Below are 17,084 nucleotides of genomic sequence, written 5' to 3' on the forward strand. Positions count from 1 at the left end.
CCGATTTGGAATGACCCAGGGCACATTCCAGCACTATGTGATCCAGCTAGGTGTTCCCCTGGGGCAAGCCGACCTCGCCGAGCGTTGGTTTCCTCATCGGCAATGTGAAGTACACACTCGATCTAGGACTGACGGGAGGGGTAAGTGGGTAACACGAGCACATTATGGTACGTATGCTAATAAGATAATAAATGGAGCCCCTAGCTCATCCAGTCAGGGCCAGGTGCCCACAGTCCAAGGGTCAGTCCCTGTGGAGAAGGATAACGAACGGGACGGATCCAATCCTGGCATGTGAATCTCAACCTCCAGATTCCGGGGCATCTTTCTGTCATCCAACATGTCACAAGGGTCTCAAACCCACGTGTCTCTCGGGTCAGGTGGATGAGTTGAGGAGTGGTGGGACGGGGCACACTTAAGAGAAAGGGCCCTGCCAGAAGGGGGCAGCAACGAGTCAGCTTTAGGGAATGCACCAGGCTGAGATGAGGGCTCAGGCCTTCCCACTTCTCCAATGAAGTAACTAGGTGGTTTTTTTGTTTTGTTTTGTTTTTTTTTTTTTTTTTTTTTTTCTTTTTTTTGGGGGTGCTGGGGATCGAACCCAGGGCCTTGTGCAAGGCAAGCACTCACTCTATCAAGTGAGCTATCTCCCCAGCCCCCTCCAATGAAGTAAAACAAAAATGATCTATTTTATGCAAAATCTTAAGAATATTCATTACTGTGATTTAATAAAAACTAAAAAAACAGCCGGCCATGGAAGTACATGCCTGGAATCCCAGCGACTTGGGAGGCTAAGGCAGGAGGGTTGCAAGTTCAAGGCCAGTTTCAGCAATTTAGTAAGACTCTGTCTCAAAATAAAAAAATAATAGAGGGTTGGGGACTTAGCTTAGAAGCAAAGTGCTCCGGGTTCAATCCCCAGTACCAAAAAATAAAATAAAATAAAACCTAAGAAACACAGCTGGGGATAGACAAAATACTGCTGTTAGTCAAGCCTGGCGACAGGCAATTTGCAACCTTCAATTGCCAAATGCCAAACTCTTTGCTTAGTGCTTTGGTGAATACAGAATACAGAATAAGCCAGGCAACAAGATAGGCAATAAGACAGGTTCTTGAGTCCCCAGGAGTTTCCGGCCAGCAGTCTGGCTGTCTTAGAACCTGTCCCAGAAACAAAGAAGGGCTGAGATCAGAACCTGCAAGAGGGAGATCACCTGAGGAAGGCTTCCTGGAAGATCTTGGAGCTGCATTCTGCAGGATGAGTCCGAATATTTTGTGTAAATAAAGCCAAGGTAAAAATCATTTGGTACAGGAAGAACAGCTTTGAACCTCAGGGGCAGGCAAGTGTTTCTGTTGGGCTGAAGCACATCTGAGGTAAGAGGGGTTTAGAGTGGAGGACTGGAGGCTGGGATTCATCTCTGCCTCCAGATTATAGCCACGTGTGCCCCGCCATCGCCTGGACAGTACCTCTCAAGTCTGGGTGGCAGACCAGGAAACTAGCAGGGTGGGGAACAGAGAGGGTGGGCACACACTGAGAGCGCAAGCAAGCAGCCGGTGCTTGCTGCCACCTCTGCCATTCAGGGGACCACATTCATTTGCTCAGGCTGCAGGTCATAGCAAGTGATGTTTGGTTATGAACCAGGGACTGGGGTTTCAGAGAGAAATGAGCCATCCCTGCTTCTAGGGAACTTGCTGGTCTGTGACTGTCACCAAAGGGAGTTTGGACAACTGCTCTATGCTGCTTCACTTTGAAGAGGACTTTGCTAAATAGCTGAATAGCAGGGGGGTGGGTGAGACTGGTTTGTAGAGGAGGGGACTTTTTTTTTTTTTTTTTTTTTTTTATGGTATCAGGGATTGAACCCAGGGGAGCTTAACCATGAGCCTCATCCCCAGACCTTTTTAAAAATATTTCATCTAGAGACAGCTCTTACTGAGTTGCTTAGTGCCTGGCTTTGAACTTGCGTTCCTCTGGCCTCAGCCTCTTGAACGCTGGGATTACAGGTGTGCGCCACCATGCCCGGAGAGGAAGGAACTTTTTAAACTATGCTGTAAATGATCAGCAGATATAGCGGAAACAGCAGGAAGAGCAAGTGAAAGGCCAGAGGGTCCTGGGACGCTACTTCTGGAATTAGGTGTTCATTCAATCACTTGGCAAACACTCATTACCTAGGTGTGTGCCGGGAGCTGTGCAGGCACTGGAGGGATGAGACGAGGCGGATTCCTCCGCTCTCCGGTCTGTTGCTATTTAATTCCTCCTCTGTGGCTTCCATAGGCAGATACATGCAGCCATTCCTGAGTATCCACGGGGACTGGTGTCAGGATCTCCTGCGGGTACCAAAATCTGCAGATGCTCAAGTCGCATATAAAATGACCTAGTATTTGCATATAACCTGTGTACATCCTCCCAGGCACTTAAAATCATTTCTAGATTACTTATAATACCTAATGCAAAGTAAAGATTGGGTCAATAGTTGCTATACTGTATTTTTTCAGGGATAATACCTAGACAAAAATTTTGTACAATTCAGTACAGGTACAACTGTTTTTCTCTGAATATTTTCTCTCCCAGGTTGGTTGCATCCATGGATGCAGAACACTAGGATACAGAGGGCTGCCTATATATGAAGGTACCCAGGGTCAACCTGGCATATAGGAGATGCTTATTAAATATGTGACCTTGACTCCCTGAGAATCTGATCTGAGTTAACATGAATAGACTCACTGGATAAGCAGGTATGTTCAATGAATAAATAAATTAATGACCAAATGCTACCTGCACTATGTTCTTTACACATATTCACTATTTTTTAAAACATTTTAAGTTTTTTTGTTTTGTTTTATTTTTAGTTGTAGATGGATACAATGCCTTTATTTTGTTTTACTTTTATGTGATGCTGAAGATCGAACCCAGTGCCTCACATGTGCCAGGCAAGCGCTCTACCACTGAGCCACAACCCCAGCCCATACACACATTTACTATTTAGGACATTCCTGCTAAAGATATGTTATTATTGATATCCATTTTACAACTGAGCAAGCAAAAGCTTCAAGTGACTGACCTCATATATCCAGGTGAGAAGTGAGGAAGAAGAATCCAGACTCTACTTCCTGAAGGCCTGACCCAAGTCAAGCAGGCAGCCAGGCCATGCATGGTTGCTCATGTCAGAGAAGAGTTTCCCCGACAGCCTGATGGAAAGCATTTGAGAACTCCAAGAGACTTTGCCCTTACCTTCCAGCCAGCTGGGATGGCCTCAAAGGTTATCTCGCAGGTCAGGTGATGTGCTGGTCAGTTTGTCTGTGGCAGGGAAGTGAGAAGGTGTCACTCCCCATGGGGAAAAGGACACTCACTTGGGGTCTTCCTTGCAGGAAAGAGACCCTCAAATAATTAACCTCCTTTAAGATTGAAAAGGATAACTGTTAGCCTCTATCCTGAAGGGGCACCAGAGATGGGTTCTTCACAGTGGCAGAGCCGAGAAAGTTTCAAGACAGATGAGCTTTGTCAGATGGTCCAGTTGCTCTTGCTAGTCAGAGAAATTCCAGGCCCCCTGCCCGGCTCTGGGCCAATACACATCATAAATGACGTCTGTCTGCAGTCACCAGCCCTGCAAAAGGCAAGACTTGAGAGCAAAACAAAACACCCAAAAGACCACATCTTAGTATAAAGCACCTATTTGCCCCTCATTTAGTTTATGGGAAAAAACAGGGTCTAAAAACAGGAGTTGGGGGTGACATACAGACCTGCCCTCCACATACTGTTCCCTCTCCTAAATACATGATCTTAAGCAAGTTCTCTCTGAGCTTCTGTTTTCTCATCTCTGAAGTGGGGACAATAATAAAAAAATTTTAACTCAATTATTGAGCACCAGCTGGGTGTGGTGGCGCATGTCCATAATCCCAGCGGCTTAGAGGCTGAGGCAGGAGGATGGCAAGTTCAAAGCCAGCCTCAGCAACGGCTAAGCAACTCAGGGAGACCCTGTCTCTAAATAAAATACAAAATAGGGTTGGGGATGTGTCTCAGTGGTTGAGTGCTCCTGAGTTCAATCCCTGCCACCACCACCTCCTCCCACAAAAAAAGAAGAAAGTAGAAGCTTCATTTCTTTTGTTTCTCCTCCAGTCTTGGAGGATAAGTCTGCCCCATGGGGATGGGCCCTGTTTATACTGGAATTGCCTGGATTCCAGGACCCATGGTGATTTGGGAACCCTGGGTGGTGGAATTGACTGTCTCCTTGTGTGGGAACCTCTCCTGTGTTGCCAGTTTTGCTGCCTCTGTCTAGGCTAAAAGTTCTCACTGCACTAACCACAGCCTGCCATTGATTTATATGTGCATATGATGAAGGTAATTTCTGCTTCTGGGGAGGAGTCTGATTCAGAGGGCTGGGGCTCAAAACTCTCAGTGAGCACCCAGGCTAGGGTCATGGAAGGACAACCAAAGACACCCAAAATAATACCCAAATGTATGATCGTTTATCATTATATCAGGTTTCAGAGCTTGCAAAGTATTTTTACATTCATTCATTTAATCTGCCTGGGAGGAGATATCTCTGTTTTACAAAGAAGGCAACTGAATTTAGAAAGGTGGGTTCCCAAAGCATCTAGGAATCATTTGGGTGTTTGTTAAATATGTCAAGTGCCATGCCCTCACTCCAAAGTCAAATTCTGAAAATCTGAATGGGATTCAGTGATCATCAGTTTAACAAACACTCCAGGAGATACTTATCCTCTGGCAAGCCCAAACACAGTGAAATTTGTGGATTTATTTACTTCACAGAGGTTCGTTGGGTCCTGACTGATATATATATATTAGGAGAACAAGATGAACGAGGCGGTCCCGCTCTGAGGAACCCACAGATGGCTGGTGTGCAGACTGACCAGGGCCTATGGTTCCAACCCCTGTCTTCTGATTCCTGGGCAGGGCCCTATCCAGCTGGGCCCTATCCCCCTCAGGGGGACACAGCTTTGTAACTCCATGGTGAACCTCCTGGGCCTCTTTCCATTTTCTAGCACTTGCTTAGGTCTGAGTCTGTGTCTTTTTTTTTTTTTTTTTTTTTTTTTTGAGCTGGAAGCCTCCTTTGAAAGAGCCGGAGTGTGTGAAGCACCGGGCACTGTGTCTTGCACAGTGTCCGGGAAATGTTAGCCACCTGCTAATGTGCTCCTGGAAGCTAGAAAAGGAGGAGCAGGGTGGGGTGCCGCAGAAAGGAAAGCCCTCCCTTTTGGAGGAAAACAGACTGGCCTGACACCCGGGCAGGAATTTGCATTTCTTTAAAGGTAATTGCAGCCTTTGGGAGGGAGCCTAGGCAAGGATCACTGCAGTGCAGGTGAGGTAAGCAGGGCCCAGGGAGGTGGAAGGGAGGGAGTCTGAGGTCTCCGGTGGTCCTGCCACCACAGAGGGGTTGCAGGACGTGGGTAGCACCTTTTTCCTCAAATCACACAAGTGGTGCATGCCTGTGGGGGGAGGGGAGGATCGCTGCTACCAGATGAAGAAGCATCCCCTCACCCCATCAGCTCCACCGCAGGCTCCAGCCGCAGTCGGAGAAATCTTCATCCCGGTCCCTGCCCTCCCTTCCTTATTCGAAGCTAGCATTTGTCCCCATGGGGGTCTCCATCTGGAGCTCACCTCTGTTGCCTAAGTACTCAGAACCCAATAGTTTTCCGTAGGCTGGCTCCCCAGACAGGCACTGCCCCAGAAACCAGGGAGGCTCCCAGAGTTCACGTGGACAGTGCTCAGGAGGCTGCCCCCAGCTAGACGGGGTCCGGGCATCCCAGTCCTGGGAAGCCACCGACTGGGAGCCGAGATGTGCACACACTCCACAGTCCCTACCTGCTTCTACTTGAAGCAGACATCCATCCACAGTGGGAAGGAGAGGACGGGATAGGGGTCCCAGGTGAGGCAGAGGAAGAAAGCCTCAATTCTGAACCCGGAGCCTGCTGTCTCAGCAACAAGGACTCACAGAGAAGCAGGGTGCCAGGGCGCCCTGACCTCATGTTTGGGTCGAAGGCCTCCTCCAGTTTTGCAGGCCACCTTCCCAGGTTCAGATCTCCCACCCCCGAGTAGAGGACCCTCCTGGATCCTCCCCCTCCAGGGGGGTCATAGGTTTTTAAAGCTTCCCTGGTGGGAGGAATGGCGGGGGCGGGGCGGCTGTGGAGGCCCAGGATATAAGGGGTGGAGGCGCTGCTTTTAGGTCCAGCCAGCCCATCATGTTCGCCCTCCGCCTCCGGTTCCTCCTGCACGCCTGGTGGGTGCTGCTCCAGGCAGGCGCGGCCACGGTGGCCACGGTACCTCTACGGACGCAGGGGCAGCCGTCGTCGCCGTCCCCTCTCGCGTACATGCTGAGCCTCTACCGCGACCCGCTGCCCCGGGCGGACATCATCCGAAGTCTGCAGGCACAAGGTAGGCTGCGCCGCCCCGCCCTGCCCGCACCCGAGGGCTCTTGGGGTCGCTCGCCTGCGGCCTCCGGACGTGCGCTGGGGGCTGCGGAGGGGTGCTGTGCACCCCGGGGCCAGGACGTACCGAGCCCAGCGCTCCAACGGCTCTTCCAGGGTCTGGCTCTGCGTGAGATTCTGCGTCGGCAGGGCTGGTGGCCTGGGCACATCCACCGCCGAGTGGGAGGGGATTCCAGGGTTCCGGGTATGTCCCAGGCAGGGACCACTATCATCCAGGTCCAGATTTGGGGTGCGTGGAGTCCAGAAATGTAGAGGGAGCCTGATCGCGCCACTTCTCGCCTCGGAGGTTTTCGAAGTTACGTGCCTGGGCGCCCCAGTTTACGCATTTGTAAAAAGGGATAATGGTGCCTTCTTTGTAAGACTGTGGAAAGGGCTAGGTGACCGTGCACGGAAAACAGCACAGAACTGGGCACAGTAACAATGGTCATTATTGCTGCTATTATTTTGTCTTGTCTAATTTCCCTTTTCTTCTGGCGAATTTCCCCATTCTTTTTGCGAATGGTTCCCGGAGTCCGGCGTCGGGAGTCTCAGGCCGAGGCGTGTAGCATCAGGGATTAGGGCTCACAGAACCGAGATTACGGATGGAGTGTCACGAAGCCGAGAATTAAGGCAGTCTGTGTGCTCCGGTCCGGGATGGGGAGACATCAGGTGTCCCCGGCGACCCAAGATTCAAAGCCTAGATTTGGATGCGGGTGTGCCCAGTGACCCGAGTATCGTTTGCAAAGCTCAGGCAGTGCGTTTGGGCACCGAGCGCGGCGGGCAGGTGGGTGCCAAGGAGGGGGAGCCCGGACCTAGGACCCCTTCCCCGGCGCAATCCACATTCCGACACCTGGGCAGCCCCTTAGCCCCGCGCCTCCCTCCGCCCGCGGGGGCCAGACGGCGCTCCCGGGGCCGGGGCGCAATCAACATCCGCTAATCTGATCTGACCTGCCGCCCGCCGGTCCTTGGTGGCCTGGAGGCGGGGCTCATAGCTCCCTAGCCGGCCGCGTCTGGGCTGAGACTACTGACCGGTGACCCTCTCCGGAAGGGTCATGTGGGGACCCACCAGGCTGGGGACGCCCTGGAGGGCGAAGCAATGGGAAATTTGCCATAGAGGTTGGCAGTTCCGCCAAAAGACCAGAAGGTGGCCTGGGGTTGAGAGGTGGGAAAGGGGGCGGGCACACCTTTCCAGTTCACTTCCTTCTGGAAAGTTCTTGAAATTTTGGGAGGCGATTCCACAGACTTGGAATCTGAAAAACTGGGTTCTGCTCCCTCAAACCCAGCTTCCCAGTTCCCCACTCCTCTGGTTTTCCTTATGTAAATTAGGGATTGCTGGGGGCGGGTGTATCTAAATATCCACAATAAAATTCAGTACATTGACCTTGTGAATTGCTTCTTTGTGTAAGAGCAGCAGGAGGAACCTTCCAGGAGGGAGGCTGGTGGGAAGGGGTGTCCTTGGGTGTATCCTAAGCTGTACCACTATGCCTGAAATGGGAGCTGGAGTCTAACCAGATTAGGTTTACTGCAGATCTTCACTTTCCTCACCTTCAAAGGGTGGTATCAGCGGTCAGGGTTTAAAGAGAGGGTGCTTGTAAAGCACTTGGAAGCTGGGCACAGTGACCACACCTGTAATCCCAGCAACTGGGGAGGTTGAGACAGGAGGATCACAAGTTCAAGGCCAGCCTCAGCAACTTAGCCAAATCCTGTATCGAACTAAAAAATTAAACAGGCTGGGAATGTAGCTCAGTGGTAAAGTACCCTGGGTTCCTTTCCCAATATTAAAACAAAACAAAACCAGAAAACAAATAAAAAACCTTGGGAAACAGCTAATGGTAATGACCCTTGTAATTTATAATGACCTTTTCTTTAGTGCCCTCATTTCCTTAATTGAGGGAAGGAGAACCCATGGGCCTCAGCCCCAACCACTTCCTTCTGAGGAATTGGAGGTGGGCCCTGTGTGGCCAACTCTGCATGCAGCACATGGCTGGCTTTTGGGGTGCCCAGGTACCCCTCCCTCATACTTGGCCTAGATCACATGTTGTATTAGTTGGGTAGATGTGCTTTTTACTGGGGAGAAGACTGGGCATCAGTGACTGCCAAAAGATTAGGGACCCTGTTTTAAGATGAACCAGAGTAAAATCTGGGATGTGGCTCGCTGGTAGAGCACTTGCTCAGCATGCACGAGACCCAGAGTTCATCTCCATCACTGAAGAAAGAAGGGAAGAAATAAGATTCTGGGAGACCCTGTCAAGGCGGTGTTCTGTGGAGCGCTGTGGGGGTACAGCAAGGCACCAAGTCATAGACTTCTTCCCGTGGGAAGGAGCAGTCTCTCTCTTGCCCATCCATGACACTGCGTGTCCCACTTAGAGATGACTGTGTGCCCCTGTCCAGGCCCCTTACTGCCTAACTTCTGGACACTAACTTCTGACAATAGCAAGGAAGTTTGAAGACAGCCAGTGTAATTGAACTTAGGTAGTTGTGCTGGTAAAGCACTTTATGTACTTGATCTCAGTTAATCATAACACCCTGTAAGATGGACACTGTTACTGTTTCCCTTTTACAAAGAGGGAAACTTGGGCCCAGAGAAGGAAAGTAACCTGACCAGTGTTGAACAGCAAAACAGCAAGTGGTAGAATTTGAACCATCTTGGGGGAAACTCTGGGGCCCTGCTCTTAGCCACTAAGCAAGAGTACTTTCCTTTAAAGGACCATTTGTATACACTTGAGATTAAACATTTTCAAATTGCAGGCCACTGGTACAGGTGGCCAGGAGTTGCTACCGTGTCCCCCGCAGACGGTCAGCTGGGGCAGCAGTGGGAATGCGGGATGGGTGTCCTTCCCACACCTCTGGGGAGCTGCTAGTCAGCGGCCGGTTATTGCCCCCTGCAGGCGCTAATTAGGAGAGAAGTGGAAATGAAGTGAAAAGGGGCAGCTGGAGGTGGGCTGAGAGCAGAGCCCCCAGGAGGCTGAAGCTAGGAATCACCCATGTATAATGCAGGCCAGCTTTCCAGGGAAACTTGTACCAGACCAAGGATGCTCTGTGAGACAATTAAAATAAACTTACGTGCTCCACGCAGACTGTCCCTAAGTCAGTAGTCATTATGGCTTTGGGGATCTCTGTACATGCACCAGTTACAAGTCACCTGGTTTTATTTCTAAGGATTAACTCCTGATTTTGCTTATGATAAGCCATCACACCTCTTTGTTTCCCAGGGTCCTTGCGATAAAACAGAGGTGAGCATTGCGAAGAAGAGGGGGGAAAGTTAGAGAGTATTGTTATTATTGACTTTTTTTTTTTTTTAACTCAGGGGTGCTTTACTACTGAGCTACATCCCAGCCCTTTTTCAAAATTTTGAGATAGGGTCTAGCTAGAGTTGCTTAGAGCCTCACTAAGTTGCTAAGGCTGACCTTGAACTTGCAACCCTCCTGCCTCAGCCTCCCCTGTTGCTGGGATCACAGGTGTGCAACTGCCACACCCAGCAAGATTATTTTTAAGAGGGCTCAAATCCACAAATATGTGCTAGTTCAAGACATCAGACAAAATTAGTCCAGGACTGAAATCAATGGAATATGCTACCCCACTCCATCTCACCTAGTTTAGGCTTGGCTGTCTTGGGTGGGTAGAACAAGGCTGTGTGTGGATGTGTGATTGCTGTGTGTCTGTCCCAGGTGTGTGAAGGACCTGAAGATGCGGGAGGGTGAGCAGGTAGATAGGAAAGACCAACTGAGGTCCCTGCAAAGCCATGCCTAGAATACCTTAGAAACCTACCTGTAAGGCTCTAGAAACGAAGTTTCTGCCTTGCTCCTTAGGCACAGGCTGGGGAGAGGGTAGCATCTATTGCTCTGAGGTTTTCATGACACTTGCAGCTAGCTTTAAAAAAAAAAAAAAAAAAAAAAAATATATATATATATATATATATATAAAATGACTAGCAATGGACCTTTTTAATTTATTTACTTAATTAATTAATATGCAGTGCTTAGACTCAAACCCAGTGCCTCACATGTGCTAAGCAAGTGCTCTACCACTGAGCCACAACCCCAGCCCCTGCATCTAGCTTAATGTGTCTGTGAAACAGACCACTTGTCCAGTGAGAATACAGCTCAAGAAGATGACTTGTTCCAGGGTCACACAAGCCCAGAGTTTAAGTCAGAAGTCTCCAGATTGTGTGAGGGGAAAGAGGAGGAGAGACAGAATCCATACAGTGCGTGTGTTTGGGTGTGTTTTACAGTACTGGGGATGGAACCCAGGGCTTCATGCATGGCTAGTCTACCACTGAGCTACATCCCTAGTCCTTTTTTTTTTTATTTTGAGATAGTTACTTAATCTTACTAAGTTGCCAAGGCTGGCCTCAAACTTGTCATCCTCCTGCCTCAGCCTCCTGAGTCCCTGAGATCACAGGTGTGTGCCACCACACCTGGCTAATTTTTATTTCTGAGACAAGATCTCACTAAGTTGCCCAGGCTTGTGACCCTGTTGGCTGACTCAGCCAGTTCTTACCAGTTGTTCTCTGAAAGGTAACTGGTGGAGCAGTGATTTGGGGTTTGGACTTAGCAATCGAGAAATTAAGATCTGACTCTTGACTCTTCACAGATAGACATCTTGGGTAGGGCCTTAATTGTCCTGACCTCTAAAATGGACTCAATAACCTTACCTCCTTAGGGAAAGGTATGTGTGACAGATGGTTGACGTAAATAAGGTCTCCAATACGCGACGGAGGTGGGGGAGCCCCTCTCACTCTTTTCTGTTTTTTATTCCCCCACGTGTCCAGATGTGGAGGTGCAGGGACAGAACTGGACCTTTGCTTTCGACTTCTCCTTCCTGAGCCAAGAAGAAGATCTGGCGCAGGCTGAGCTCCGGCTGCCTCTGCCCAGCACCATGGACCTCCCCGCTGAGGGCCGACTCACCATTGAGCTCTTCCACCAGCCAAAACTGGACACAGAGCAGGACCCAGCCAAGTGCCTGAAGCGTCTTCGGATGGAACTGTTCACCCTCACTTTGTCCCAGGTCACCTTCTCCTCGGGCAGCATGGTCCTGGAGGTGACCAAGCCCCTCTCCAAATGGCTGAAGGACCCCGGGGCGCTGGAAGTGCAGATGTCCAGTCTGGCCAGAGAGTGCTGGTGGCCCTCCCCCAGCCGCCCTGCCGCTGTCACCGGTGTGCTCCTGATGCTCTACTCCAACCTGCCCCGGGAACAGAGGCGGCTAGGTGGCGCCACCTTGCTCTGGGAAGCCGAGAGCTCCCGGCGGGCCCAGGAGGGACAGCTCTCCCGGGAGAGGGGCCTGCGCCACCGGCGACATCACTTGCCAGACAGAAGCCAGCTGTGTCGGAAGGTCAAGTTCCAGGTGGACTTCAACCTGATTGGATGGGGCTCCTGGATCATCTACCCCAAGCAGTACAACGCCTATCGCTGCGAGGGCGAGTGTCCTAACCCCGTGGGCGAGGAGTTTCACCCCACCAACCACGCGTACATCCAGGTGTGATGCCAAGGCAGTAAGCAGTGGGGACACGCTGCCAGAGAGGGCGACAGGACTCCCGCTCTGCTTTCGAATTACCGTGTTCAGTCCATCGTAGTCATTCAAGCAACCACCCTGTGCGAGATCCTGGGTGAGGTCAGGAGGTTATAGGGCTTACCCATTGTGGAGACCTCACAGAGCCCCCCGGGTAGCCTTGACACACTGCTTCCCTAGGACTTTTTCTTGTCTTTCATAAAATTGGGGATGGGGGTAAAACAGGGTCTTGGCTCCTCCCCAGCCCTGACATTCTGGGAAACAAAGTTCTGGACTTTAGGATAGACAGTCTGTTTGATTCCTTCCCATTAGCTGTGTGAAAGCTGCTTATTCTCGTGGGTCTCAGTTTTCCTACCTATAAAAACGGGAGGGCAATGCCTCAGCCTATAGGGCTGCTGTAGGGGCCATGAGATCATCTGTACGCAGCCTATACAGTGGGTGGCAGGTGACAGATGTGTTTGATGTCACATTATCATTACTTGAAGTTGGAGTCATTAATGAAATGGGGGCTGTTTAGGGGCCATGATTACAAATAACACTGTCCCAGACATTGTACTTTTCTTCCTCAAACTAGCTGACCACTCATGTCAAAGGAGTAAACAAGCCAGAAACTGCCACCAGGTGCAGTATGTATAAGCTTAATGGCTAGGAGGTGGCAGAGGGAGTGGAACCCGACTGGTGAGCTAGGAGGGAACACAGAGCCTACGCTGTGGCTCTGCTGTCAGAGGTGGCCCTGCCCTGCTCTCAAAGGTCATAAGGGACCGATCGTTTTCATCTGTTCTGTGAAGCCTGGAGTGAGTCTTTGGGACCTGCAGTCCATCCTGCACGCCAAGTCCCAGCAGATTCAGGGGCTCTGGGGAGCATGAGCAGGTGAGCTAAGCTCCTGAAAGGGAGTTGCTGGTGGGGCCAAAGCCTCAGAGGACTGCTGGGCAGAGGCTGTCCCGAGCCTCACCCAGGTACCACTCACTCCCCTAGCCCACCTCCTCACCACCAAAGGGAAACCCAGGCAGTCCCCATAGCCAGCGCTCACTCTGACCTCAAAAGATGTCCACAGGGACAGGTTCCTAAATGTCAAGAGGTGTCACCTTTCCTCTGTTGACTCTGCTCTTCACTGGCCAACAAAGCAAATCTGTAAAGAGTTTCCTCATGATTCTATTCTGCTTCCTATTTCTGGAACTAAACCAGCAGTTTCTTGGAATACTTTTAAAGCTGGTATTCACTTTAGGCTCAAACAATAGGACTTGTAAGTTAGCTACTGCTCTACCCAGAAACATGAAACTTGGAAACTCTTTGTGAGGCAGCACAAAGCTGAAGTTATTTTAGCTGTTAGAGTTGATATATTGGCATGCTGATTCTTTTATGAAAACCATTTTTCTTCTATTTTTGCACCCAGAAACTGGTTTTTGTTTGTTTGTTTGCAATGGGGATTGAGCCCAGGGGCACTTAACCACTGAGCCACAGCCCAGCCCTTTTTTTTTTTTTTTTGAGACAGGGTCTAAGTTGCTTAGGGCCTTGCTTAGTTCCTGAGTGAGGCTGGACTCGAACTTTCGATCTTCTTGTCTCAGCCTGCTGAGTTGCTGGGCTTATAGGCATGCGCCACTTTGCCCAGCCAGAAGCTGATCTTTAACTCTAACTTTCTTACCCTTTACCCAGATGTACTGCTGTTCTGACCTGCTGGCAGGGATGTGAACTGACTCTCTTCCCTTCTCTTCCAGAGTCTGCTGAAACGCTACCAGCCCCATCGAGTCCCTTCTACCTGCTGTGCCCCAGTGAAGACCAAGCCTCTGAGCATGCTGTATGTGGACAACGGCAGAGTGCTCCTGGAGCACCATAAAGACATGATCGTGGAAGAGTGCGGGTGCCTCTGACAACGTCCTGCAGGGATGCCAGATGTGCCTACACCCCAGAAGGTTGGGAGGTTCCCGGAAAACATCCCATTTATCCAGGGAGGAGAAACAGAGGGAAGAAGCAGGTCTGCCTACCTGAACCAAAGAGGAAGGGCTGCCCACTCTGTGAATGAAGGGCTCTGTGAGGTCGGCCAAGCCCAGAGGCCCTTGTCAGGAGAAGGGAAGAGGAAGCCCTGCAGAGCAGAGCGCTTGCTGGATTTTCTTTATTGAAAAGACAGTAGCGAGTGAAAGTGCAAGTGCAAGAGTTCTTAACCCGATTTGTTTTTAAATTCATGAACCCCTTGAAATTGTGTGCAAAAGATGGAGCAAATGTGCATTTATTTTTGAGGTGGGGCAAGGAGTATTCTCCAAAGCCGTCCGTGCCCCACTGTTCCATTCCCAATGATTAAGTATCAATTTATTAGATTAAAACTATTTGTTTGGCTCTCATTGCATCGGGCTGAGTTGGGGAGCCCTGCACATCTTCCTGGTTGGCCAGTGGCCATCTGCTGGCTGTGTCCAGAGGCTCCCTGGCATGGTGTCTAATGAGTTGCATAAACAATAAAGCCATTGTCCAGTTTTCCTAGGCCGGCTGGTGTCTTTGACAAGAGAGCCAGGAACTCCTAGAGGACTGGCCATGTTGGATTACGGAAGCTGGAACCCTCAGATGTCCCTGAGTTAGTCTGCTTGGCAGACACAACTCAAGTCTATTAAAGTTGGTGACACTTTACCGCCTTCTCTCAACGTGTGCTGTTAATGAGGGCCGTGCGGTTCCTATTGAGCAGGGGTGAAGGCCTTCCTGTGGGGGGCAGGAGACATGAGCTGTGGTCACTAAGCCGTGTGAACTCAGGTGAGTATTCACTGCTCAGCTCCCTCTCGTGCAGTGAATAAAACAGTGGACACTACCACATTTGTATGGGATGCATCAGACTACATTCTGGCTGTCGCTGGGGCGTAGCTCATTGGTAGAGTACCTGCCTAGCAATGTGCAGGGCCCTGGGTCTGATCAGCACCACTACCAAAAAAAAGTTGTTTGGTAGGCTCAGAAGACCATGAATTTTAAGCCATAGGCTGTCCTAGGGGGCCCTCTCCCATCTCCCTCCAAAGCTTGCAAGGCCTGTTAAGACCAGTCCCTGCCATATTCCGTTGTCAGCTCTAAGACTGGCTTACTTCCAGATTGCACAGGCAGCCCAGAAAGAGGACTCCAGGCAAACAGCTGAGCACCAATCCTCATATGCTGGATGAAAAAACCCAAGGCAGCACTTCTGCTCTTATCTGTTGACCTTGCTGAGCACTGCCAAAACAGGCTACGTAGCAGGGGAGGACGTGAGCCCAGGGAAATCTACCCCTGACCCTGTGTCCCAGGGAGCCTGTCAGCTCATCCTCCAACCTTAGAATGATCCCAACTGTGTGGGATCCGCGCTGATCTGACTTGACTCAACTGTAGCCTCGGTGGAGTCAAGGTGATAATCCTGGCCCAGGTTGGGGCTGGATATGCTAGAACCAGATCTGGGCTTGAGAAACCTCAGTGCCTCAGCAATAAAGCTGATCCAGCTGCTCATTTCCTGAACTGGAAATATACCCGCCTAGGTGTAAGCACAATTCAGAATCACAATAGGATTCTGCATCTAATTTTACTTTGGAGAACCAGACACTATTGGGGCAGCCCTGTGAGGCCAGTTTGTCCCATTCCCTTTCCTGAATGAGACCCCAGGAGGCCTCATGGCCTGGCCACATCAGGGGTATTGTCCTTAATAGCCACTTACAAGTTTTTGCTTACCTGGCTTTGTATCACATTGGCCTTTAGAGTCAAAACTTGAATGCAACCCTATCATTACCTGAGGGCTTTTGTTTTTGAGTAAGTTCTTAGTTCCCCTGCCTCAAACTCCCTGTCCTTCTGCCTCAGCCTCCCATGTAGCTGGGGTTAAAGGCATGCATCACTGCACCTGGCTTGACCTGAAATTCTTGGAAATGAAAATACTATCCTAGCATGACAAGGCCCTGGCTTCAATCCCAGCATCACACACACACACACACACACACACACACACACACACACACACAAACCACCAAAAAAAAATCATCCCAGGGCTTTAAGGAATCTACTAAGTAGGTACCTGATGGTTCTTAAACAGCCTGGGTCAAGAAAGTGAATGATGGACTTTCCAGAAAGTGTGGCTATCCAGTTTATGGGAGCATGTACAGTTAGCGTCTGTTGACTCAGAACAGACCTCCCTGACAGCAAGGCATTGCATCCCTTGCAAGATAACAATGCAGGTACAAAGATGTGACTCTCTGTCTGACCCCTGCTGAAAACTCAGTGCTTCCTGTGCCAGTGACAGGGTCATTCTGCTGCCCTGTGGGTTAAACCTGCCCTTGCCTGGTGAGCAGCTCTCAGCTTGAGACCGCCCACTGAATGGAGGCTTGTCTTAGGTCAAGTAGAGCCTGAGCACTGTCCTGCCTGTGCCTGGGGCATGGTCATTTTAACTTGCTCTCAAGGCAAAGTTCTCTGTTCCTTGAGCAGTACCAAGTCAAGTTCCAAGGGGAAAAAACTGGATGCATTACTAGCCATGGCTGGGGAAGTGGGTGGGTCTGGCAGTAGGTAAAAACAAAAAGGAATGTGAGAAGCAGAAACATGAGGAACAGGAAGTGGCTGCTGCCCCTAGATGGCACCATAACCAAGGTTATCTCCATCTTGAAAAGCCTCCCCTTTTATTATCAGTAAGATCCTAACCCTCTATCCTAACTGCTTTTGGGGCAGGGCACAGGATGTATGGATGTGCTTTCCAGGTGATTTTGTCCCCATCTTCCCTTAGAGAGGTTGTTGCTTTTTTTTCTCCTCCTCTCTTTAGACAGGGTCTTGCTAAATTGCCCAGGCCGGGCTGGGATTACAGGTGTGTGCCACTGCATCGACCTTCATGGAGATTTTGCTCTAGAGGTCTTGTGCCTCGGTGCTGGAAGTGGCCAAGCCTGCTCCACTCCCACACCTGCACATGGAAGACCCAGCTGAACAGTTTCTGGGTGTTTTTGCCAACAGAGCTGGGCATGAGTTCTTTAACAAGAACTGTTTATTCTGAACTTCCTGTATCAGAACCCAGGCTGTGTGCTCCATGATCTTATCTAAGCCTCACAACAATCTAGAAAAAAATTTTTTCCTCCTTTCCATATTTGAAAAAATGTCTTCATTCTAGAGAAAACCAAGGCTCAGACACTTGAACCTTGCTGTATGGAGGTGACCCAGCTCCTAAGCAGCACGGTTGGAATTGAAATTACTCAACTCCA

The 17,084-nt window shown here is 50.2% G+C and overlaps 1 protein-coding gene across 1 annotated transcript; it reads left to right on the plus strand.

The window, feature by feature from the left end:
* Positions 1 to 5,013: 5,013 nt before the first annotated feature.
* On the plus strand, positions 5,014 to 15,845 carry NODAL (nodal growth differentiation factor). Its single transcript, XM_079136371.1, has 3 exons — positions 5,014 to 6,376; positions 11,180 to 11,883; positions 13,632 to 15,845. The coding sequence occupies exons 1-3, from the start codon at positions 6,184 to 6,186 to the stop codon at positions 13,782 to 13,784; spliced, it is 1,050 nt and encodes a 349-aa protein (XP_078992497.1). The 5' UTR covers positions 5,014 to 6,183; the 3' UTR covers positions 13,785 to 15,845.
* The last annotated feature ends 1,239 nt before the right edge of the window (positions 15,846 to 17,084 follow it).

The sequence above is a fragment of the Sciurus vulgaris genome (genome assembly GCF_902686455.1).
Source record: "Sciurus vulgaris genome assembly, chromosome: 4".
NCBI classification, from domain to species: Eukaryota; Metazoa; Chordata; class Mammalia; order Rodentia; family Sciuridae; genus Sciurus; species Sciurus vulgaris.

Coding starts and splice junctions, on each gene's coding strand:
- NODAL (XM_079136371.1), top strand. CDS start 6,184: ATGTTCGCCCTCCGCCTCCGGTTCCTCCTGCACGCCTGGTGGGTGCTG. Junction 6,377..11,179: donor CCGAAGTCTGCAGGCACAAG/GTAGGCTGCGCC, acceptor CCACGTGTCCAG/ATGTGGAGGTGCAGGGACAG. Junction 11,884..13,631: donor CCAACCACGCGTACATCCAG/GTGTGATGCCAA, acceptor CTTCTCTTCCAG/AGTCTGCTGAAACGCTACCA.